Source organism: Cottoperca gobio, unplaced genomic scaffold, assembly GCF_900634415.1.
Source record: "Cottoperca gobio unplaced genomic scaffold, fCotGob3.1 fCotGob3_332arrow_ctg1, whole genome shotgun sequence".
Classification (NCBI taxonomy): Eukaryota; Metazoa; Chordata; class Actinopteri; order Perciformes; family Bovichtidae; genus Cottoperca; species Cottoperca gobio.
The window spans coordinates 227959-255000 of record NW_021166938.1 but is presented as its reverse complement, the minus strand read 5'-3'; the positions used below and the strand labels follow the sequence as shown (position 1 = coordinate 255000).

The following is a 27042-nucleotide window of genomic DNA, read 5'->3' as shown; positions in this document are numbered from 1 at the left end:
GTCACACAAAATATTGACACTTTGGGCACAATTTAGACATGTTCACTATGGGGTGTACTCACTTTTGTTGCCAGCTGTTTAGACATTAACAGCTGTGTACTGAGTAATTTTCAAAGGACAATAAATCTATACTGTTATTCAAGCAGCACACTGACTACTTTAAGTTATATCAAAGTTTCAGTAGGATAATGTTATCCCCTGAAAGGATATAACAGAATATTTGCAAAAATCTAAAGGGTTGTACTCACTTTTGAGATATACTGTATATATATGTAGTGTATATATATATATGTATGTATATATGCATGTATATATATATATATATATATATATGTATATGTATATGTATATATGTATATTTAGAGATAGAGGATTGTAAGAGGTAGATATATATGTATATATATATGTATATATATGTATCTATATATATATATTGTATATATGTATAGATATATGTATATATAATTATGGATATATGTATATAAGTATGTATATATATATAGATGATATATGTAATATATTTATATATATATAGATAGATATATATAGTGTATATATGTATTATATATATAATATATATATTATATATATATGTATTATATGTTTTATTATTATATAATATATATATATATCTGTAATATGTATAATATATATATGTATATATAATGTTATATGTATATATATATATAGGTATATGTATATATATGTATTAATATGTATATATGTATGTATATATAATGTATATGTATATATATGTAATCTATGTATATGTATCTTATATGTATATATGTATATGTTATATATGTATATATGTATAGTATGTAATGTATATGTATATATCTATATGTATATGTATATGTATATGTATATATTTATATATATATATTATATAGTATTATGTATATATAATATATATATATGTATATGTATATATAATGTATATGTATTACCCCTATACTACCCCCCACAATACGCACCCCAATATACCTATCATGTACCCACATGCTATATGCAGGTAATATATATATTATATATACCTATATCTATATATATAGTATCTATGTACCCTACTATATATATATATATATGTTGCTACTGTTATATATATATATATAGATTAATGTGGTAGGTGGATATAGCTTATGTGTTGGATATATATATACTGGTTATGTGTATATTATATATGTATATATATGTGTATGTATATATATATGTATCTATGTGTACCTGTATATATATATGTATATATATGTATATGTATAATAGTATATGGTATATATATATATATGTATATGTATAGATGATAAGGTATATATATGTAATGTATAGGTATAGTGTGTATAGATATTATATGTATATATATGTAGTATATATATATATATATGTGTGCTATATATGTACCTCTATATATATGTATGTATCTATATATGTGTATATAATGTATATACTATATTAGATGGTGTGTTATATATCTTATAGAGATATAGATATATGTGTATATGGTAATTATAGATATGTGTGTATATATATAGATATTATATATATATCTATATATATGTATATCTAGATATCATATGTGTATATATATATATATGTGTGTGATATATATATATGTGTGTATAATATATACTGTGTGTATATAGATATATATGTGTGTATATATATATCTTATATATATATATAATCTATGCTGTGTAATATATATACTATATATATATATCTATATACCACATTATATATATACTATATACTACACATATATATATATATATATTGTGTATATATTATGTGTTATATATAATGTGTATTATATAATATGTATATGGGTGTTGCTTTCGCTGTGGGTGTATATATGTGTGTGTGTGTGGTGTATATATGTATATGTGTGTGTGTGTGTATATATATGTATATTTGTGTGTGTGTGTATATATGTATATGTGTGTGTGTGTGTGTGTATATATGTATATGTGTATATATGTGTGTATATATGTATGTGTGTATATATGTATATATATGTATGTGTGTGTGTGTGTATATATGTGTGTGTGTGTGTGTGTGCGTGTGTGTGTGTGTGTGTGTGTGTGTGTGTGTGTGTGTGTGTGTGTGTGTTTGTGTGTGTGTGTATATATGTTTCAAGTGAAAGCAAAGTTCAGCAATACACTGACTTTGTTTACATGCATGCACACACATACAGAGTCATCTGATTAAGACAATAATTTGACATAACTGCACTGTGGTTCTCCCAAAGCCAGAATTCTTGGGTGTAGGCATTAAGAAGTTGATAACAATAAAGTTAATTGAATTAAATTAAATAAAAAAATGACTCAAAGCTGAATGAATGGATGTTGATCACATCAGATTTTCTGAGAAATTGGAGTTAATATGTTGCTTGTTATTATCAATTTAGGCAACATAATTGTTAATCTCAATATATCATCATTATATGATTCCAATGAATGACAAAATTAATAAATAATAAATTACCAAATTGAATTATCGCCAAACCCTAGACTAAATGGATTAGGGGGAAAAACAGAGATTGAGATTTAATATTGATACTTCACATATCTTTCCATGAGAATAAACACACGTCTCCTCACTGTACACCAGACCCGGTGAACATCGAGGGGAACGCAGAGTCGGCTCGTGTGATGGGACTAATGGCCTGGATGGATTATGAGTTCCAGGTCATCGCCAGCAACATCCTGGGCAACGGAGAGGCCAGCATGCCGTCACACACCATCCGCACACAGCAAGCAGGTGAGGGGCCACAGGTCGCATCCAGTGTTCCTTTAAAACCAATGACTGGTGGTCATTTTACATTTAACTCAAGAGTGCCCTGGACTTCACCCCTCCCCTGACCCTAATGCATGTTATGAGAAGTATGACCATAACAGCAATTTACTTTACATTACTTTATACATACATATAAAATCAGTCCACAGTTTGAAAATAATCACATGCCACAGGAGCTCAGGGTGACCTGATGCACGTGTAGGGGTGTGTGTATTTCGGGCCTGTGTGTAATGTGTAAAAACAGAGTAAATAAGTTTTAGAATTTATAATTTAGTCAGGGATTTTTCTATGCATGCAAATATTTATGTGAAATAGTAAACACACTTATAACCTGAGTTTTCCAGAATATGAACAGCATTTTTTTCAGGTCATCAAAGATAAATTCCAGCTTTATGTCTGCACTACTGTGCACATGATGTGCAGAGAATGTGTGTGTGCTCCTTGCAGATGTATTTATTGCATTTCACACAGGTGTTGCTGCTCTTGGAGTCGTTTCTGTTGGAACAGACCTGGCACCTGCCACGTTTCTTGCCTGCAGTCTGAACCACTGTTGGAATTGGGTTGTGTGTCTCTGTTTGGATGTCTTTCACAATTGTTGCAGCAGTTGTAGATGCTCTTGGAAGGCTCTGTCTTCTCTCGATATGAGGTTTCACCAGCACATATCCCAGCTCCTCCAGGAAAATCCTCCTTCGATTCAGTTTTCCGCTGTTCCAGTCCTCATTTATTTCCCTCCATATTACAAAGGCATTGTATGCACTCATATTAATGACGTTGAAAAGGGGCCAACGGGCAGTCATGCGTCGGCAGCTATATATGGCTGTGACCTTATCCAGGTTATCAACCCCTCCCTTAGTCCCAGTGTAATCCAAGACCATTTGTGTTTTTTTGTGTTCTCTGGACAGTATGGATGAGCATGGTGCTCATCAGCAGGACATTTTCCCTTTCTTGGGGCAATAGGAGGTGACAGTGGCTTTGTCAGTGAAGGCAAACACTGAAGATGTTACCTTCCTGTTCTTCATGGCAAGGAGCTCAGAGGGAAGCTCTGGCTTGTTTTTTCTGAATGTCCCCAACATGGTTAATTTCCTTTTTAGCAGTTCCTCTCCCAGGACATACAAGGTAAAAATATTGTCACACGTTATGTTATGACCATTCAGTCCTTCAGCCATGTCCTGTACCACCCTCATGCCCTGGTTTATTTCAGGTGCTTCCCCAGGAGCTTTACCAGTTCACACCTGCATATTCCAGGCATAACTGGACTGTGCATCGCATGCTGCCCATATTTTGATACTGTGTTTGGCTGGTTTGCCTGGTATGTATTGTCTGAAGGGACAGCGCCCACGAAACGCAACCAAACAATCATCCACAGTCACCTGGGGGCCTGGATTGTAAAGCAAGGTTAATTGCTGAACCCACTTGTCCCATACATTCTGTATTGCTGCGAGTTTGTCACGCTCTCGTCAGCCCTGTCTCATTTCTCTGTCATCAAAGCAAATGACACAAGATTAACTTGGACTGTCTTTAGAGACATGGTGGCTGGAAATATTGTCATTCCAGTGTTCGCATTTGAAAGGCTTACTGTTGCTTCTCCTTTTGATTTCTACACTCCTGCCAAAATGAGAAACCCAATGTAGACTTGCAATTGGGTCCCATCCAACTCCTTCCAACTGTTGCCATACACTCGCCTCCCCTCTAAATTTGTCATCTCAAGTATATCTTTCTCAATTGATGGTGTTACGAAGAGCTCGAATGTTGACTTTATGTTTTGGACATGGCTGACAGTGTATCTTGTGGGGCCTGGAACCATCTTTATCACACTAGCAGCACTAAGCCTACCCTGATGTTCAAGTGGGGAGCGGAACCATGTTAACTTTCCATTTTTGGAAAGTAACGTGTGGTTGAGAGACAACGGGAGCATCTGCTCTAAGGGTCTCATTCTCTTTAGAGGAGGAAGCCTCATAATCAGGGTCCTCCTCAACATTATCCTCTGTCTCAGACACATTTTCTTCTATGTCACTTTCACTGTCAAAGAGCTGTGACAAAATTTGACTGACAGAAAACTTATTTATGAGTGGTTCTCGCACTGCAGGTATAGTATGTTAGATTAGATAACTAAAGCAGAGGGAGGATGTTTTAAGATTATAAATTTGTATGCAATAGTCACCTCAATATCATCCTAAACAATTAAAACAAATATATGTAAATCTTGACATTTTTATATGTTTTATACTAAAACAGCCTGGGGTCAAATTGACCCCAAGGAACACTGATGCGTACAAAGTGTGTACAGGTAATTGAATACATGTTATCATGTTCATTGTATGTTTATGGATTTGTTCTCATTAAATTAGGAAAAGTCATGAAATTCTAAGCAAAATTATGTCAACCCTTTATTTAGATACGTTAAACATTGAATGGGGTGAAATTGACCCTAAGGATAACAGGAGGATTAAAAGGCCATTCTACTCCTCATTCTCATTGCACTCCTATAACATATCTATATAACAGAACCAGAGATATCATCTTTCCTAATCCATACTTCTTCCTTCCTAAAACCTGACGCCTAAATGATCCACTATGCATCTCAACCGCAGACAGTTTGGTCAGAGACTCAGGTGTGTTATGCTAGTAGTGGCTAATGTAGCCTGGAGCCATTGCATAGATGAGGTGCGGGCTCCACACTCAAATGTCATTACGTCCTTTCAGTTTATTCATGTCTGTCTGCCAGACAGTATGTGTCCTTGCACATTCAAAAATAATTGAGTTTGTGTTTGAGCAAACGGAAAGCACAATATTGTTTGAAACCATAATATTTTGTTCTAGCCTGGGATTTCTTGACCTATGCTCCATTTTCACTGATCCACTCATGTGGATTAAATCATGTATTTCATTTTGTGGCCCTCAGCTCCCACAGTGGCCCCCAGTGGTCTTGGAGGGGGAGGAGGAGACCGCAGTGAACTCATTGCTACCTGGACGGTGAGTGGATCTTTCTGTGTATGTATGTCCTCTATGTGTACATAATAGGTAATGTTGTATGTAATACATAGAGAGGATTTTATACTAAAAAGACTGTGACTAACTCAGACTGCTCAAACACGTGTTTGCACAGATTGAGATCAGATTATGGGTCTTTGTAGAGGTTCACATCTTAGATTTCTGCTGAACCTTTCAGCCCATGGCCAGAGAGTACCAGAATGGTGATGGCTTTGGCTACATCCTGGAATTCAGGAAGAAAGACACACCATCTTGGACAGTGGTGCGTATTCCTCATGTGGAGTCATCCCGATATGTTTACTACAATGACAGCGTGACGCCCTACAGTCCCTTTGAGGTGAAGATCAAAGCTTATAACCGCAGAGGAGAAGGTCCAATTAGCCAGATCGCTGTGGTCTATTCTGCAGAGGAAGGTGAGTGTCATGTCTTATTGCACTGATCCAGTACACTTTGTATTCTTATTATCATTATTATAATAATAACCTGTACAATGATTATTATCTATATTATATGTACATAAGTACTGGGATTATTTAACAATAAAATACACAGACACAAGTTAAGTTATCTGTGGTGGTTGACAAATAAATGATGGTCAGCCCTCAGTCATTCTAAATATAATGACACGTAAGAAGTTCTCTGGGAAGAAATATAGAAGTGCATTATTGATCTTGACAACAATCCATGTTTTTCAGTTCCTCTGTTATATGAATTCAAAAAGAAGAATGACTTTATTAATTCCTGGTGGGAAATTCAATTTGTTCACTTATGTTTTTACACACTCACACATAGATGCAATACACTAATGCACACAAAGGACCAAGAGACATGCAGTTGGAGAGATGTAAGAGTGATTTACTGTGCACAGTAGTGTTGACATACATCAAGTGTAATTCAGGATATTAAGATAAATCAGTTTGACGTCCGTAAATCAAGAAAATAACTTCTGCGTTGCATTAACTTCAGACTAATATCAGAATCATCATTCAGAAGACAGAGACGTGGATTGTGTGCATAGACATCTTCAATAAGATGTCGCAGTAGCTGAACAGTATGCTCTTATAGTTATCTCATTATATTTATTGAGGAGGTGCGTCAGGATCTCAGATGTTATATTATGATTTGACCATATGATATCCTAGTCCTTCTCCTCACTGAAATCCTGTAACTCCATAATATACCTGGAGAATACTTTATAGTACAGTCAATAAGCTTGTTGTAGATCACCGAGCCTGAACATTGTGAGATGGGCTCAATCACTTCCAACATTGTGTGATTGGCAGGCGGAGAATTCCAGCGCTCACCATGAGCTCATAAAGCAGATCCTAATTGAAGATATAGTTGTAACATTCTGTGACGAGCACAGCCCAGCATTATCATAGAGATATTGCCCACCAGTTTTCTAATGTCACCATAGCATCATTAGGTGTTTCACCTACTTTACCTTCTGTACAGCAGATTTAAGAATGCTGATTCAATACACTAAACGGTTGGAGTAAAATAGGTGGAGACACAATCTGATACTGAACAGCATACAGTTGAAGAGGGCTAGCAGTAACGTAAACTATGCCTGTCACCACCAGAGGGCAACCACGGCCTTTAATACATTGACCAGTCAACTCACTTGTGAATTCACTGTTAGTGAAATGAACATGACTGTCAATTTCTACCTCTATTCCTAAAACAGAGACACAGTGTAGATCATGAAGCATGTTGCATACTCTGACCTCCTGACCTTTCACTGACTTCTCACAGAGCCAACGGTGGGACCATCAAACATGAATGCCACGGCTCTGACCGCCTTTGAGATCCAGGTTTCCTGGGAGCCTGTCCAGCAGCTCAGCGCCAACGGCATCCTCAAAGGATATGAGGTGATGAGCTGCATAAATACACATCTGGATGTTTGTCCTACTAAATATGGGATAGAAAAAGTGATACGGTAAAATTCAAAGGGAGTAAAAATGTACAGACCAATTTGTTTTTCAAATTACAGAGGCATTAAGTCTTTATAGGACATGACCACAAAGCAGGGGATTACAATAACTGAAATATGTTTTCCATGTCATGTGAATATTTCACATTCAATTAATACAATAAGAGAATATTTGAACATAACAAATGTTTATCAGGGACATTTTTTCTCCCTTTGTTTTGTTAATATTTTTTGTCCTATGGATAAGCTGGTACTGCCTCTGTTTTAAATCAGAGTCACTGAATCCACAGTGGCAAAGGGAAAAAAAAAAATCTCAAAATTTGGTCTCATTGACAAGGTTGTACTGGTATAGAGGACAGTTAATTTATTCACAGTCCTTTGACCTGCTGTTAAAGTTCTAATCATTTTATTAGCTGTCCTAAGTCTCACAAGCTGCCAAAGTTCAAGCTCTCTTTATGAACTTTTACTGTTTTACTGGCCAAGAACATAACAAATGTATCACTTTATTAGTGCCAAGATGGCTGATAACTCAGCATGCTCAACACATTCATTGCCTGTTAGTGAAGTTGAGATAATCAGTTTGATTTTCCCTCTTTGATGAAGATAGCCACTAAAGTAGAGAAATATTGACATATTTAGTGCATCGGCTATTGTAAATCTGAGATTTCTGAATCGGAAGCAGTGGGTACTGGAAGGTTCATGTGCAGTGTTTGACGTTTGTGTAATGGAAATGTATTGAGAATATGTAGTAATGGACATTTAAGAACTTAATTTGAAACAAGATGCTGACAGTCTATGTCTAATCAGCAATAGTTCAAGTGTGGAGAAGCACTGTCATCTGACCTTCAGATGACCTGATTTACGGAGGATCCATGTAGTATTTCTCCGTGTTTGCTACTTTATATGAACTGACCTACGCTTGACTGACTTGTGCACTGTTTCTTTGTCTTAACTGGCTGGAACTAGTTCTGCTATCATCTTGTTTTGTTTCATTTATCACTTCAGGCCAGATGCTCCCAGGCTGAATTGTTTTCCTATATAATGTGTGGCTACTTTTTCTTCTGTGTCAGTCACTGCAGATTTGCTCTGTAGGATTGAAAGCCTTTGCAAAGGTTTTTAATAAACATACAAAGATATTTTGTTGTATGACTTTATTTCAGATTTCCACCACAGTATGTAAATGTGTTTTGGCATCATGTGTGTCCTCAGATCCGGTACTGGCGGCAGCATGAACGGGAAGCAGCAGCAGACCGAGTGCGGACAGCAGGACTGGAAACAACAGCCAGAGTGTCTGGACTGAGACCCAGCACTCGATACCACGTCGCTGTTCTGGCGTACAACAGTGCCGGCACCGGGCCGCCCTCGCCACGCACCACCATTACTACCAGGAAACCACGTATGGCTGCAGCATGAACACATGCATACACAGTCACATATGTGGAAACTACTCTGCAACCACGCTTTAGAGTCACAGAGGGATACATTCACAGCAACAATGAGAGCAAGAGTCAGAACATTTGAGAACATGAGCATGTACCAAATATCCAACAGTGCATGCCCATATCTGGCTGTCACATCAGTTTAATAAGAGTCACAATCAAACTTGGAACAAACAACCATACTGAGGCTGCTTGAAAAACTGAGTCTGCTTCCACCTGGATGTCATGACTGTAGACATGATTTTATAATTACTGCTCCAGCAATTTAGTACTGCGCTTCCAAAAGGTGGTGGATTTGTGTATTACAAATACTATATAGTATGGTCAAAAGCAGCAGAGGTCGAGATACCTGATTTTTAGTTTCCAAAAGTTCCCAAGACCAAGATGAGATAACTTTAATGGAAAATATATTTCTATGTTTGTTGTTCGTTTTAGTGTCTTTCTTTTTTTATAGTGTTTTTGACCATTTGGGATTATTTTTCATACCACACCCACACTCTGAATTTCTTTCTCAATTTACATTTTTTAAAACATGTTTGTGTTCCATTACAGCTCCTAATCGTCGTCCGGGCAACGTGTCATGGAAGACTGATAGCTCATCGGTAATGCTGAGGTGGGATCCTGTGAAGGCCATGCACAATGAGTCAGCTGTAATGGGCTACAAAGTGAGTGTTGTCTGACTAAAAGTGTGTGTTTGTCTGCGTGTAATGTGGCTCATTACTGAAATAACTCTCTAATATTGTTCTCTCTGGGGTTGCAGTTTACAAAAGGGTTGACTTCAGGGAATGACTCTTGAACTCAGCTCAGACTGTAGTGACAAAAGTATAAAGCATGAGACTTGAGAGACAGCAGTGAGACCTGAGAGACAGCAGTGAGGCTTGAGAGACAGCAGTGAGACTTGCGAGACAGCAGTGAGACTTGAGAGACAGCAGTGAGACTTGCGAGACAGCAGTGAGACTTGAGAGACAGCAGTGAGTCTTGAGAGACAGCAGTGAGACTTGAGAGACAGCAGTGAGACTTGAGAGACAGCAGTGAGGCTTGAGAGACAGCAGTGAGGCTTGAGAGACAGCAGTGAGGCTTGAGAGACAGCAGTGAGACTTGACGTACAATTATTAGGTCTATTGGGACTTGGCCTTGGCTATGTACAAATTAAACAAGAAATAGTAAAGTAAACTGTTTATTTTGACTTATGTCCTTGTAAAGACTTGTGACTTGACATTGAACAAACAAACAACTTAAAACCCCTCTGATACGTTCTGTATGGAAGATAAACGCTGAAAATAGACCACATCCATTAAAAACAGGAAAGATCAGAGGAAGTGGTGTTTTGCAGTTTTTAAGGATCTATGTAACCTGATGTTATATTATTAAGAATGTACACACACAGGTATCTGTGAGGATCATGTGATGATCATGGAATTGAATAACAATAACCCTCATAATGTTTGGCATGATAACACATATTGCTTGCTGGTGTTTTGTCAGATCATGATAAGTGTAATCTCTACATGTGAGATATTAGAAGCAATAAAAAGACTAAGTAAATCAAAGATCATGTTTTATGCCTTGTACCAGCTTATGCATATGGCTAACGTGACCATCAAAAGATAACCCATCTATCATTGGCCCTTTGACACAAACAATGAACTTGCAGTATACAAAAATACAAAAATGACTAAAAACCACTGTCAGCAACGTTGTGTATTCTTAGCTTTGTGTTTTCTGAGCCTTTTATGTTGTAACGTTGAGGTCTAACTAACCTCTCCTCCCACTATGTTTCAGGTTCTGTACAAACATGAGGGCCAGACATCACTGAAGGTTCTGGACAAGGCGAAGACGTCAGTGAGCCTGCCGCTGCCAAAAGACAACGGTTACGTCGTGTTGGAGATTCGGTCCTGGGGAGAGGGCGGGGACGGCCCAGCACACGAGATTATTGTGTCCCGGGACTCAGGTGAGGAACTAAGAAACACACATCAAATATTCCTCTGAGTGACAGTGATGTTTGAGAGTAAAAACAAAAAATCTTGGAGGAATTACAGAAACACTGACATAAATGACGGAATCTGTAGAACAAGTCTGTGATCAAACAGCCTGTTTTACATTCAGTGGTTTTACGGGTCCGAGATTCTACTATTCATTAATGGCTGATGTACCAGTATCATGTTGAAGAAAGTTACTGTGGATGTTCTTAAGATATTAAAGATACTAGGCTTCTATGATTGTTGACATGTTTGTTGAAATCACCACATAGTAGTGTTGAAGCTCTAAAATGTGCACATTGCACCTATTCAACACTCGTGTAAATCCAATTTTCCAAAAATCTGTCCTGATTTGCAACAATGGCTACAATGGTCTAATAAAGGTAAAGATACCACAGTGTAAACCTAAATATAAAATGTTGTACTGTTATAAAATGGATATTGTTTAGCAGAATAGATGATCAAATTTGTTACCAAACTTATTGAGCGTAGCTCTAGTAATGTAGGAACTGGGAAAAATTTGAACCTGAAAATGTACTGATTCACAGTATGAGATGCAGACTCAGAGCTGGAAATCTTTATGTGACATTCAGCAACTCTACATCTTGTTAAATTGACTTGTTACAAAGTGCCTCTTTCTCTCTCACGCAGGAACTGGTATGATGGTGCAGAACGAGGCCTCGGACACACTGCTCAGCCACCCTCTCCACCTCCTCACTGGAATGCTTCTACTCACTCTTGTGTCGTTGTCAGGCCTTTGATCTTGGGACTTTTTGCTTTTAATGAAACTAAAGCTGTCCCTAACTTAGCCTTTTGTTTTGGGTGGGGGTGGGTTCCGATGGTCGAGGAAGGTTGGAGCACTGCAGGGATTATATTGATGGGAGAGCAAGGAGGGTTTTCAGTTAGAATTTTTTTCAATAAAAAAAAACAAAGAGGGTCTTTAAAAAGAAAAAAAAGTAGTCTGTATGTGTTGAAAGGGTTGTGGGAGCAGAGCCACCCTGTGTGCTTTTCTGTGTGTGTACTGGTGTCAGTTAAACCATGCCTTACGGGGACCATCACATCTGTGGTTGAAACGTCTCATACACGTGTCCTCTAAACTGTAGCTGACGAGACACAGACTTTAGGTATAAAGTATTCATTACTGCTGTGTATAACTTGTGTACATACAGTACAGTGTTACATGTGGTGGGTGACTGATAAGTCTCTGTATTCTGACCGGTTGTGGGTGGTGTAAGGAGTTGTAAAGGTCTGCATCTAAAATATTAAGAACAGCTCCTCACTGCTTGGTATGAAGGATACTGTCTTGATTGTTGGTTCCCTGCATCCTGAAAAGCCTCAAAATTTATGAAGCCGTATTTTTTGGCCCTTTGACAATGACAAAAAACTGTCCAGGAAAGGTTTTGAAATTAAAATTGGATGGCTACATAAACTTACTGTAGCCAGATAGTAGTGTATCACATCCCCATATTAAATCAGATGTGCTGTCAAAAGACAAAAATAATTTAAAAAAAAAGGCACCAGCACACAGAATGGATTTATTGAATAGAGCTATGAGGTTTTGACATTAGCTCTTTATCTGGTAATACTGAGTATGTGAACATCAAGCCCCATCAACATGTTGACATGAAACTCAAATATATCTTTCATATCAATCAATAGAATGTTTGAATACTTCAGTTTGGGATATATTGATATGATGAATATAATAAATCCATCTTATTGAGAAGATTTGAACACGTTTAAGTCAGTTGACAGTGGTAACCAGAAATGAAAGCAACAGAATTAGTACCCCAACATACTCGATAATCACCAACCATCACTGAAACATTCACAGTGTGAATACAGAAACAGAGTCACTCATTGAAACACTGAAGAACTTGTTATTGTTGATGTTCAGCTCCTGCTAATGCCTGTTTGTTGTTTGTGTGTTTTTGTCTCAGCTGTAATTAGAGCAAGCTACAGAAATATGTCACCGGTTGTTTACATTTTCTATTTTTTTTATGTCTCATTTTCGGGGAAGCAAAATTGGATGGATGAAGGGAGTTTTCATGTTTTGAGTTGACATTAGTTGTGCCTGCATTGTTTGAATAATTCTGAAAACAAAGTAAAAATGCTTAGTTTAGTGTTTTAGGGGTTTATTGCAGCTGATTTATTGCTAGTAGGCTGATCTGAAAAGCCCAGAGCAGCAGGGAGGAGTCACTGCTAGAGATGAAAGAGTTGGTCACCAATGTTATCAGCGTGTAAAGTTCACAGTGTCGTATATTGCTCTCATTGTAATCCTGTCAGCATCTATCAGCACTTATGTAATGTCTGGTTCACTACAATTTACAGGAAGGATGTGTCCGTCACTTATTCTTACACTGTTCTTTTGTCCACACTTATCCTATCCAGGTCAGGTCTGGTCAGCGTGTCAAAGACGCTTACAATTTCTGTCTTCTATTGTTGCCTTAATATTTTGGTTGATTTGCTCAGAACTGTCTAAACTGTTTGCTGCTAACAGTTTAGTACTTGTAAGGGTAACTGATGCTCTAGGTTTACATGTACATGGAGTACATGGTTTGGGTTTTCTGTACCTACCAACAAAAAACAGCCCAGCCTTTTAATTTGTATTACTTTATGTTCTATAATAACCATATGTTTGTGTCCATTAGCTCAAGCTACCTTTAAATATTAACCAATTACGGCATAATAGCCCTTGAAACATTTTTTTTAATTAACACAAGGTCCGCGTACTCTCTTTCAGCCTCATAGTTTTCAATACAGTGCATGTAGTTACTCAAACTCCAGCTCTGGTTAGTGTTTATGGTCAGCGGCTTCAAAGCATCAGGAGCTGGTGAGTCACAGAAGGTCTTAATGTACAGATTCATTTGTACGTTACATTGGGAGGTTCTCTGTTACTCATTAACTCTGGATAGGAGATTAGAACTAGAACCTGTTTGTGTTACCTCAGTATTACATTTTATACTTTGCAAGTGTATGTAATGATAGACTACTTCATTGATGTGCTTTATTTTGTCAGGAAAGTGTATAATATCTTTGCTCTTGCCATATAATTTAACTTACATTAGCTTGGGTACAGAAAAAACAATGTATTGGGCAAACTAGGAAATATTATTTTCTATGAACACTGGGAAGCAAATAACACAAACGTACAAAACATGTACACCCTGACTTTCTCTTTGTACACTATTAGCTGTAGACAGTCATTATTATTGCTTACATGATCTTCATTAGTAAAAACTAGATTATAGCAGTTTTCGATCACTGATATTTGTGGTCAGCATGGTCCACCTCTGCGCCTACAATCTGCTCCAAATGGTCTAAATACTGTTTCTGTGTTTGCTGTCAGCTACAGTGTTCAATTATTGGTGTCTGCCTTCAAAAACTAAATTGGTCTAAACCTGGATTTAAATCACCATCACTATCTTTCGCTCACAAATGCTGTGCTTCACAGCTACTTCATCTCTGCATCAGTCCAGAAGCTTTGAGAACGGTTGAATTATCCTGGTTTTGTGTTTTTGTGTTTTACTCTGTACAAAGTGTTTTCTCAATGACTAGCATTCATTAAAGAGCCATAAAGTCATGTCACCCTGTCTGACTTCCCAGTCACTGAATGTTGGACTGGCTGGTCTCATCACTCACTTAAGGTGGTAACAGCGAGTCTGTATTTCATACGGCTCGGCTGAATGCATTGGATATTGTTGCCTTTGGGCCTTTTGTGATTGAATGAAAATGTGAGGGAGGGGTTGGAGGAGGGCTACTTGTAAAAATTATTTCAAATAAACACCTTGGGATTGTATTTGAGTAACATGTGTATTCAGTACTTTCACAGTTGTGTTTATTGATTACATTCCCACATATCGTAGATCACAGACAGTCAAGTTGATATTTTGTGAGGGTGACATGAGAGGAGAGATCGTCTGGTTACACTGTAACCTTGGTTCTCTATTACTCGTTATTCCATATGTATGGTAAAAGACCCCCCCTGCTGTCAGGGTAAACCCTGTGGTTTACCTCTAAAACCCCTCTGCTGCCGTGGAATCACTGGTAGTTTATAGTCTCTTCACTCAGAGAACATTTGGTTACTATGTAACCAGATGTTCTCTATCATATGAAGACTATTGCTCCACTCCGGTACATATGCCCACAATCCCAGTTCACAAAAAAACAAGTAACAAACTAACTATTTACAAATATTTACTTACTAAACCAGGGCGAGGCCTGAGGTTAGTCTGCAAGATGCATGAGTGATCCAAGGAGATCACAAACCTTGTTATGGATGGTCAGGGGATCACAAAAGTTATTAGATATCACTAATTCCATGGCAAATTTAGTTTTGAAGATATTGTTTGGTTACACTAGAAAAGTGCTAAAAATATAAACGCAACACTTGTTTCTGCTCTGATTTTTCAAGATCCAAGACTTTTTCTATGCACATCAAAGAATTAATCTTGCTCACAAATGTGTTTAAACAGACAGGTGTGGCATATTAAGATATTGATTAAACAGCAGGATTATTCCACAAAGGCTAACTAAAATAATCAGTCAGTGCCTGGTCAGGTTAAGACCCTGGTGAGAAAAGCTCTGTATAAATGCAGTCCATTTACTATTTTCCAAATTGAAAAGGAGACATGTGTTTTTAAAGTGAGTTGCACTTTAGCTAGTTGATAATCAACAAAAACTGCATTGATTGCACATTGTATCCCAGACATCCTGTTGCCTCTCTCCAAACACAACCCAGATGACTCTTGTGTGGGCTGGTGATTATTTCGGTGCCTAAAAAGATGCAACATACACAATAAATAAGAAAGCTTTGGAAAAGGCAGACAATGTGATGTTTTTTCCACTTTTGACATATCTAACAGTTCCCCCTGTTGCCAGTCTCTGTATTAAACTAAGTTTAATACATCCTGGACTTCTTTCTATACTGACTCCACAAGGATGACTTTGATGTCAAATAACTCATCTGACCGTGTGTAAGATAGCAAATGAGAATTGCCCTGACCCCAAAGCTGGCATCTATCTCAGGATACAAACCCAGATCCCCAGCAGAAAGCTGCAGGCTGCCTACATCTATCACCTGTTTCACCTAGTTACCTATCAACTATTTACCACCTTTACTACTTCATTATTACCTATTACTCATTCTTGCTAATGTACACTGATTACACGTATCACTACAGTAGCTGTCATGTAGGAATCAAACTGATAGCTAATTTCCTAGCAGGTCTCATTGTTTCATGTCTTACCTGGAAGTGGGGGTGTTATGCACGTCAGCCAGACTCCCATCACCCTGAGACCTTATCAGCTGCACTTTGCTACCATGCAGCTATTAGTCATTAATGAGTGAAATATAAACATCTGAACCGACTCCACGGAGCTCTAGAATCTGCTTCTGTTTCTCTTGAAGAAAGGTAATGTGATCATCAGTTTGGATTTGTGTCGTTTAGCTGCAAGTTGCCTCATGTGCAAATCTAAAATATTCTATTTAAAAAGGGGACAAATGTTTACATTGTACTGTAATTATTAATAGCTGCATGTAGGGTTATTTCTTTGAATAACCAATCAATTGTTTAGCGAATAAAATATTAATGAATAGTGTCAAACGTCCATCAGAATACATCTGACTGGAGTGATGTCTTTCTTTATTTTGTCTGAGAAAAAACCTAGAGCATGTAAATGTAGAAATGTAAAAAGAAAATGAGCAGCGCTGCCATGAGTTATCATACTAATTGTTTCAGCAGTAGTTTCATGATATATATATTTTATCATCATGTCATGTTAATGTGTTATGATCATTCAGAGGTTCACACTGCTGCTGCTGAACACAATGGCGAAATTCCTCACAGGTAAATACCATTCACTCCTTCAATGTTTTATATGATATACCAGTTATGCACACACAAAGACACTGTGAAAATATGCATTTAAAACTAAGCATGAAATTGAAAATTATTCTGTAATTACTATTCTAACCATTTTGAACTGTTTAGCACAAATGTACTTCTTTTTGAAGAAAATTAATCTGTCTACTCAGTATTTTATTTTTATATATTATTTATATTTTTTCTTGCAGCTACCTTAATTGTTGGTTATTGTTTTGCACCCCAGCTGTCTTTTATGCCAAAGTCTCACATCTTCTCTCTACCTGTTTTCTCTCTTCTATTGCAGCTCTGGGCGTTCTGCTCGTCTTGCATATCGGTAAGCATTAGTTTGGTACAGGCATTGACTTCATCACACCAGTATGATTAAAGTTTCAGAACAAACACAGGTTCACTGAAAGTCTCATTTGTGCTATCCTGTCTTCCCTCAGCCACCTCCAATAAACTGGTGTGCCACATGACCAACTGGGCCCAGTACAGGCCCAGCATTGCCAAATTCACCGCAGACAACATCGATCCCTTCCTGTGCACACACGTCATCTACACTATGGCCACGATTAACAGCTTCAACCAGATCAGCCCCATCGAGTGGAACGATGAGGAGCAGTTCAACAAGCTCAACAGCCTAAAGAATGTGTGAGTTAATATGTCTTATATATCCATTTTCAGGACAAAACAAGACCAACATTCAGTGTTTCCTCCAGAGCTGTACTCTTGTCTGGGTGGAAAGGATTTTAGAAAGAATATTTAGTCCATGAGAGAGATGTCGATTCGTTTAGTCAAATCTGGCATACATTTATATCCCCTACTATTGTAAAGCGGCTTTGAGGTCTTGAAAAACGATATATACATTTAATTTATTATTATTATTATTATTATTATTATTATTATTATTATTATTATTATTATTATTATTATTATTATTATTATTTATGTTCTATTTTTAGAAGCATGGATGAATTTGAAGATTGATTATATAGAAATAAATTATACATATTTAACCTTTTTAATGCATTTTCATAACAAAACGATAAACGATGTAACCCCTTCTGCTTAATAATTTTCTCAACTTCAGGACGCCAAAGTCCCGTCATTAGACCATCATGAGGCCAGGCCTAACATTCTCATTATTTTGGTTGTAGTATAGAGTGAACTCTGTATTCAGTTGACAGACATACATTTGCAAAAATATTTAGGATTTTATAGGTGTCCATTAAGGAAGTTTAAGTTCAAATGTATTTATGGTCCACATTTCATGCAAACATATTTTAAATCTATTCTCACACTAGCACTAGCAGACAGCAGGCAGACTGTACCATTTCTGCAAAGTCAAACCCTAAAAGCTGAGTGTGTTTCCAACAGCAGCAAAATCATTATTTAACCCAGCACCAAATGATCTGGGTGGTCCAACAGGCTAACAAGATAACAAGCATATCAGATATGAACCTGCAGTCAGGTTTTATAAAACCATGTGCACTGTGACGGGCAGCCAACAAAAATACAGTTATATAAGTGTAAGTTGTAACAAAGACTATTATTGATCAGCTGAAATATTCTAATGGTTGTGTGGCAAGTCCAGAAAAGATCTGTATACTTATTGTCATGTACTCTACTGTATAACACTGAATGAACTGAATAAACAGTCAAACAATGGGGTAGTACAGTAAGAAGGGATGTTACTGTGATGTGTACAAAAAAAACAATACACAAAAAGTGCAGTACTAACAAATGCAGCTCTATATTATACAGTAATGTAAGTATTATGTGTGCAGTTCAGGAAGAACCAATACATAGTAAGTAGACTACAGTCGAATGAGTCAAGATTTGTGATGTTCAGAGTATGTAATATGTAAAGTGTAAAATAACCCATTATTTACAGCTGATTATAGCCATAGTAAAATTACAATCAGAGTAAAATATTATGGGGAAGTAAGCTTTGTTGGAACCAGAACAATCACAAGTTCCTGCAGAGCTCCCTAGAGAAATGTCTGCAATAGAGAAGTACGATTACTATTTTACTGTAACATGTCAGCCAACAACAATTCTAAATCTGCCAGGCCAGTGGTTACAGGGTTATGTCATCAGTATAAGTTTGACCAGAAACTTTGTGTTGTTTAATGATGTGATGATTTTATTTCTCTCTCTCTCTCTGCTGTTAGTAATCCTGCACTGAAGACTCTGCTGTCTGTCGGAGGCACAGTCAATGGAATGAGCCCGTAAATTCAAATATTTCCTCAATCTTCCTCAACATCCTTGACACACATTAAGCTCAGAGGTCAGACACCTTCCTCTGCTGCTGTATCACCATAATCGAGGTTTCAGGATTTTGTTATACATCCCACCAGATTCATCGCCATGGTTGCCAGGCCTGAGAGTCGTGCAGCCTTCATCAGGTCGGCCATCAGTTACCTGCGCACCCATAACTTTGACGGGCTGAACTTGGCCTGGGAATATCCTGGACACAACGGCAGCCCATGGCAGGACAAGGAGAGGTTCACTCTGCTGGTCACGGTTAGCATGGACCTTAAATTAGTGGTGTATCCCACTGTTTACCATTGGTGAATTTTGACCTGCTTTAAACCTGCCATTAAGGTTGGACCTTTATGTAATTAAAGCATTAAAACAAAACAAAAATGATGATGGCATAAGACGCAATCCTGCTAGAAAATGGTGCATTCCATGCAGCTTCAGTCTAATAATGTCTCAGTGTCTCTGTGCCTGATCCCTGGGTGCATATGAATTGCTGTCTGCCACATAAACCTCAAAACCTTCAAATCACTATGGCCACAGCATTATAAAAAAAAAAAAAAATGAACACGCTTACGAGACTGAAAAATGAACACGCTTACGAGACTACAACCAGGATAAACACAGAGTACTGCTGAACCTGCTGGGAATGTCATTAGTTTTGCATGTATTTATTCAAACTTCAGTATTGGACAAATTAAAACTTCTACCTGAGACATTTGGACCAAAATGGAGGCCTGACCAACCGACCGACTGACATTGCTATCCATAGCCACTATCAAGGCTTAAATCATGGTACATGTTATTAAATACAAAACATCTGAATTACTGTTTTACCAGAAATATAATGCTACTGTTGAGCCAGTAAGCATTATTTAGAAAGATAATCCACTAAATTGTAGTTTTTGATACTATGTGACAAACTAATAAAAAATAGAAATGCAATGCAAATGTTGATATTACACAATGAATGACTAAACAAATTAAATGCTGTAAAATGAATAATTCTTCTAAGTCTTCATCAAAACCTGTGGTATTGTAGTAGGAGATAGGCAGAAACATCACATTTGGATGATCTAAGATGTTTTGTTGGTTTTGCCTGCAGGAGCTGTCAAAGGCCTTTGAGGACGATGCCAAGGACAACAGGAAGACTCAGCTGCTGCTGTCAGCCAACGTTGCTGCTTCCCGTCCCACAATCGATAGAGCCTACGAGGTCAAAAAGATTGCACTGTAAGTTTGACTTCAATGGACTCAGTAATTAATGCGTAAGTATCTAAACAGTAAAGTTTTGGTATCAGTGAATGACAGATAGGGATTCCAGTATCTTGGTCAAGGATCTGGTAGGGAATATGAGAAGAATTTAAAATGAGACAAGTATTCACTGATGGGACAGACTGGCAGGTCATTGGATTTGTACCTCTTATTGTTCATAGTCAGAAATAATTTTACCTGTTGAACCAAATAGTTTGCATGTACGTTATACTATGTCCTTCACCAATGGAAAAACATATTCTACTACTTCTTCAACAGTCACTTTGACTTCATCAATGTCATGACCTATGACTTCCATGGACACTGGGAGGCAGTTACTGGACACAACAGCCCACTGTACGGCAGCTCTGTGGACTCCGGCTCACATATTCATCACAATATCGTAAGACACGCACAAAGACAGTCATCTGCAAACTACACATATTCTTTGACATTATTCTCTGTTAGGTTGACTGTATATTTATTGTTTGTCTATAGTTTGTTTAATTGTCCAAAAAGCATTTTAAAGGCTTTATCTCACTGATGACAACAACATTTATGGTTGATACGCTAAATATGGTTCTCAGAAAGCCTTTTCTACTTAATGCTGCATTAACTAATTTATACTACTCGGGGGCAGAGGGTCTCACAATAGTTGTTACAATGACCCTTTTTTATAATATTGAATATAGATATCAAGTATCTAAAAGACACAGAGCACCATAAGCATACATTTAGAGTCATGTTTTTATCTAGCATTTGAATGTAAGACCAATATTGTTCACAGTTGGCAAATTTTTTACATTACAGGGAGGCATCTGATCCAATGTTAATATCAAAATATTGAATTGAGTTCCATGCTGTAGTATTTATCTCCTCTGTCCTTTTTTAGAACTCTTCTGTGTCTTACTGGCTGGCTCTGGAAGCACCAGCTGAGAAGCTGCTGTTGGGTTTCCCCACCTACGGAAGAACCTACCGTCTTAGCAGCGCTGCTACCGGCCTGGGAGCACCAGCTAACGGCCCCGCAGACGCCGGACCCTACACTCGCACTGCCGGTTTCTGGGCCTTCTATGAGGTACTGCATAACTCATACATTCATATAATGTTAGGTTGACTTTGTGCTGTAGGTCAATATTTCCCCACTCATGAATACATAGATAAAATATATAATCTCACTCATTACTGGACAATTTACATATCTGTAATCAAAAACAAACCTAAATTCAGAGCACAATAAGTATTGTGGTTAATGCTGCACTGTTGGTAGAAGTACTGGCATCTCTGCCCCTAAAATGTTGATGAACTGACAGCCTGTGTTTTTTTTATACCCAAACATATCTAAAATTGAACTCCACTGTAACAATATGACTCAACATCAACATGACTTGTGGTCATCTACATTTGATCAAGAAAAGAATATACTTCTGAACAACTAAACAGATCCAAAATTATAAATGTTAAAATAAGGGTTTAAATATTTCTTATCAGTAAAGATGGTACAATTAATCTCCTTCCCAAGCCTTGTGTTCATGTCCAATCTAACTCTGTTAATGTTTCTGTGTAACCAGATGTGTGAATTAACCTCCAGTACTACTGTTGAATGGATCCCTGAGCAGAAGGTTCCATACGCCACCTATGGGAGTTCCTGGGTGGGCTATGATGACGAGCTGCAGCTATTCTTCCAAGGTAACAAAGCGCTGGCAAAGTTGTAAAGTGTTTGTGGAGGTGAAATAATAACTGGCCCTCAAACAAGAGTAGGTCTCCTATTTCTCTATTCTCGGTCTATTTGATAGACCTGTAGATGCTGCTGTATAATCGTCTTTGTTACTGATGTGGTCATCCTGTAGGTCGAGTGGATGAGTGTCAACAACCTGGGAGGTGCTCATGTGTGGACTATGGACATGGATGACTTTGGTGGATCATTCTGCTCAGCTGGAGCTTATCCTCTCATCAACCACCTCAGGATTTCAATGGGTAAATACTGAAGCTGATCTCACTTACATAGCCATCGCCGCTCACTGTGATAGCTTTTACTTTTGTATTTAAACAATTAATCGATAAATAGTGATCCCAGAAACCTGAAAACAATGTACAGCCTTCCTGTATTTCAGGGGTTCTCAACGGGGGCGGTAGCGCTGGAAGCAATATTTTAGAAAGGGGGGCGTTCATGTGTTTTTGGGGGGTGTTTGTTTTATAGTAGGGGTGGGAAACTTCCAGCCCACGAGACCATTTGATTCGGCCCTCGAGGTAATTCATAAACACACCCAAAAAATCAACTCCAAAAATATGAATCCAAATCTAGTCAGCAATAGAATAAAACAGGCGACTTTTTCCTGGCCAAGGTCAGGGTCCTTGAACACAAACCGAGCGGAACGTGTCATCACGTGGTCACGTCATGTCATATTAAACAAGACTGTAATTGACATCAGCGAACGCAGCATCCATCCATCCATCGTCTACTGCTTATCCGGGGGCGGGTCGCGGGGGCAGCAGCTCCAGTAAGGAACCCCAATCTTCCCTTCTCCGGGCCACATCCTCCAGCTCTGACTGCATGGCGAGTCTAAAACAGAGAAAGGTGGATGCGGAATGTCGCACTTTCCAGGAGAAATGGATGAACCATTATTTCTTTGTGGAAGTAAAAGGCCAGTGTGCTTAGATTGTGCGGACGTGCTTGCGTTGATGAAAAAGGCTCTCGAGCGTCATTACAGCACAAAACATGCCAAACTTCACGAGCTAAAGGACGAGTGCGTTGGATAAAGTTAACGGTCTTCAGCGGAGTTTGGCCCAACAAGTAGCTCTCTCTAGAGCGTAACATACAAACATGGAAAGATAAAACAGAAAGATACATGGATGAAAAATCATAAAAGAAAGGTGAAATGAATGTGGCTATGAGTTCAATAATTAGTATGGCCCTCGAAGGATGTTGTAAAAATGTAAATGGCCCTTGATAGGAACAAGGTTCCCCCCCGTTTTTTATAGGCTCTGCTATGTTGTTTTAATCTGAGATTTGAAAAAATTTACTTAGCAATAAACCAAATTCTGAATAGATTCTGACAAGTGTTCAGGCAACTTTGTGTTGTTTTTAGACTTTTAATTTTATTTTGCTGAGCGATAAAGTTCTGCTTGAAAGAAAAATGAAGAACAGCGCCACCCTCCTCAGCCGACACTGCTCGAAAGCATTAATGTGTTTCTAAGGATAAACCATGAATAAAGCTAATCTGAATTAATGGTAAAACACTAACGCTCTGGTCGGGAATTGGACCATCAGCAGACGAGCTGCACTCTAGCTGCTCGTAGTAGCAGAGCTAACATCTGCATCATTGGTGCTGATTCAGGCTGTGTGCCTTTTCAAAAATGCGAATATTTTCACCTGAGTTTCTGAACGTTGAGGTCGACATCGCTCCATTTATGTGTTAAGGTGTTCTTTTTTGCACTTTGTAGTTCTCTCCTCTCCTTTCCTCCACTCTGTCTCTGACTGGAGGTGTGCGTGCACGTGTGTGTGTGTGTGTGTGTGTGTGTGTGTGTGTGTGTGTGTGTGTGTGTGTGTGTGTGTGTGTGAGTGTGTGTCGGGAGCGGAACCCCGTCCTTTGCGAAACAGAGCAGAGGGGAGAATGTGAATGAATACAGAAACGTGCACATAAAATAGATAAATAACATAAGTGTTTAGTTTATTTAATAAAAGAGCACCTGTTCAATGTGAAAAGTGAGTTGTGATTTGACGCTATATATATATTTATATATATATATATATATATATATATATATAAAACACGGTGTTGCGTTGGGGAGCAGCGCCTCAGACTTGTTGCTTTGTGCTCGTTTATCGTTGGAACACTTAAGAGTGCAAATTGTTTCGCAGTTCTGAGGCTGCTGTGTTTAACACCAATTGAAGTTTGAATGTCTGACCCGTTTCTGATTGGCTGCAGTCTATGACACCAATTTAAAGTCTAAATCTCAAACTTCTTACTGTTGCATTTGTTTAACACTCCTGAATAAAATGGTGTAACATGGTGTATTAGGGCAATTAAAGGTAAAAACACCAACAACAATGATTTTAATAGTATAATATTTATTATTATTTAGAAATGTTATTATGTAACTTCAATCTCAGAGAATTTTAGTTTTATAATAACATAATATAGCAGCCCAATAAGAATTTAAATACAAATGAATATAATGAATATGTAATATAAAAAATAAATACCAAGAATAATTATCATAATAATAAAAAAACAATAATAATCAGTAAGGGACCTGGATAATGGATAGGGGGGTGCTGGCCCAAAAAAGGTTGAGAACCACTGCTGTATTTGGTCATTATTTAATACAAATTTGGTTTGTGTTTCAGTTTTGGTGAAGTTTGTAGTCAGTTGGTTTAGCTTTTTTTAATCCGTTTATGACATTCTTTCTCCATGCCTGATTCTGCAGGTTTTCCCCCAAAGCCCACCACCACCCCTGCCCCCACCACCACCAGGGACCCCATTGCAGAATTCTGCCATGGAAGACCCAATGGCCTGTATGAGAACACAGCTGATAAGAGTACCTACTTCCAGTGCTTCCAGGGAAACACCTATCTGCACCGTTGCCAGACCGGCCTCATCTACTGGGATTCCTGCAAGTGCTGCAACTGGCCCTGAGTCACAGACTGAACTACAAACACACACCAAGCCCATGAATGTACAAGACATTTAACTCTTTCTGTGTGTTAGCTTGCACTGTATCTGTACTGATTAACCTTGTAGTGCTGTTCTTTCTTTGCAGCTGGCTCATTGCTTTCGTCAACAAAATAAAACAAACCTTTTCATTACATGACCTGATAAATGATATTGCTGATTTACTTGTACTTATCATTCTTGTAAGAAAAAATATATAAATATTTTACATTTTAATTGCACGATTGAATAAATGTTATACTTCCTTACAATAATTCTTAGTTCAATTACTCCAGTTTTAAATGAAGGTTAAACACCCATTATTTGTGTGCACTCCAAAATTACATTGAAGGCTCCTAGGGACAATATTCCATTCACATACACTCTCACACATACAACTGAAATCAAATTTAGTCATATACACATGTGAAACACTCTCATATACACATGTGATTCTAAACTAATTTCAGTATGTTGTGTGAGAGGAATTTCAGTTAAAACGGAAAGCGTTCCAATTAAACCATGTGTATGTGAGAGTGTTTCACATGTGTGCCAGAGCTTCACCAGCTCCATCAGATGAAGGAAATACAGACCCTTTGGCATTATCCCCAGATAACCGTTACATTCAGACGTCTACCACCAATGCCACGCAGAGATGTCCGTCTGGCTCCTCCTCCAGCATCCCTGGTACCGCCTCCTGCAAATGTAGCACCTGTGAGACTCTCTCATATACACATGTGAAACTCTCTCATATACACATGTGAAACTCTCATATACACATGTGAAACTCTCTCATATACACATGTGAAACACTCATATACACATGTGAAACTCTATCATATACACATGTGAAACTCTCTCATATACACATGTGAAACTCTCTCATATACACATGTGAAATGTTCTCATATACACATGTGAAACTCTCTCATATACCTATGTAAAATGTTCTCATATACACATGTGAAACTCTCTTATATACACATGTGAAACTCTCTCATATAAACAATTTTTATTTATTTGTTAGCTTTTATTTATACAGGTAAAAAATCTCATTGAGTCACAAGGTCTCATTTTCAAGAGAGACCTGATCAAATGGCAACAGCACCATACAAGTTACAGACTTACAGGACACTAAACACAGAGGCAACAGTAAAATATAACATCATAAAAAATCCTAAAAGTGCATTTTCAATGACAAGAACAAACACCGACAGCTGATTTCTCTAGATTTTTTTTAAATTAGTTTGAAATGTCCCACATGTCTCTTATATACACATGTGAAACTCTCTCATATACACATGTGAAACTCTCTCATATACACATGTGAAATGTTCTCATATACACATGTGAAACTCTCTCATACACATGTGAAACTATATCAAATACACATGTGAAACACTCATATACACATGTGAAACTCTCTTATATACACATGTAAAACTCTCTCATACACATGTGAAACTCTCTCATATACACATGTGAAACTCACTCATATACACATGTGAAACACTCTCATATACACATGTGAAACTCTCTCATATACACATGTGAAACTCTCTCATATACCTATGTAAAATGTTCTCATATACACATGTGAAACTCTCTAATATACACATGTGAAACACTCTCATATACACATGTGAAACTCTCTTATATACACATGTGAAACACTCTCATATACACATGTGAAACTCACTCATATACACATGTGAAACACTCTCATATACACATGTGAAACTCTCTCATATACACATGTGAAACTCTCTCATATACCTATGTAAAATGTTCTCATATACACATGTGAAACTCTCTAATATACACATGTGAAACACTCTCATATACGCATGTGAAACTCTCTTATATACACAT

At 37.6% G+C, this 27042-nt stretch overlaps 1 protein-coding gene and 1 pseudogene across 3 annotated transcripts in view; both read left to right on the top strand.

Annotated features, from left to right (window-relative positions):
• The window catches only part of cntn2 (contactin 2), a 74147-nt gene extending 61505 nt beyond the window's left edge, over window positions 1-12642 (top strand). For all 3 annotated transcript variants that reach the window (XM_029427522.1, XM_029427523.1, XM_029427521.1), the window contains exons 16-23: window positions 2611-2760; window positions 5699-5769; window positions 5966-6200; window positions 7543-7658; window positions 8930-9116; window positions 9712-9824; window positions 10942-11110; window positions 11790-12642. In XM_029427522.1, coding sequence (XP_029283382.1) covers window positions 2611-2760; window positions 5699-5769; window positions 5966-6200; window positions 7543-7658; window positions 8930-9116; window positions 9712-9824; window positions 10942-11110; window positions 11790-11899 — 1151 coding nt within the window. In that variant the 3' untranslated portion in view covers window positions 11900-12642. The remainder of the gene's footprint in view (window positions 1-2610; window positions 2761-5698; window positions 5770-5965; window positions 6201-7542; window positions 7659-8929; window positions 9117-9711; window positions 9825-10941; window positions 11111-11789) is intronic.
• A 4326-nt stretch (window positions 12643-16968) lies between these two features.
• Window positions 16969-25155, top strand: LOC115005622 (acidic mammalian chitinase-like; annotated as a pseudogene).
• The last annotated feature ends 1887 nt before the right edge of the window (window positions 25156-27042 follow it).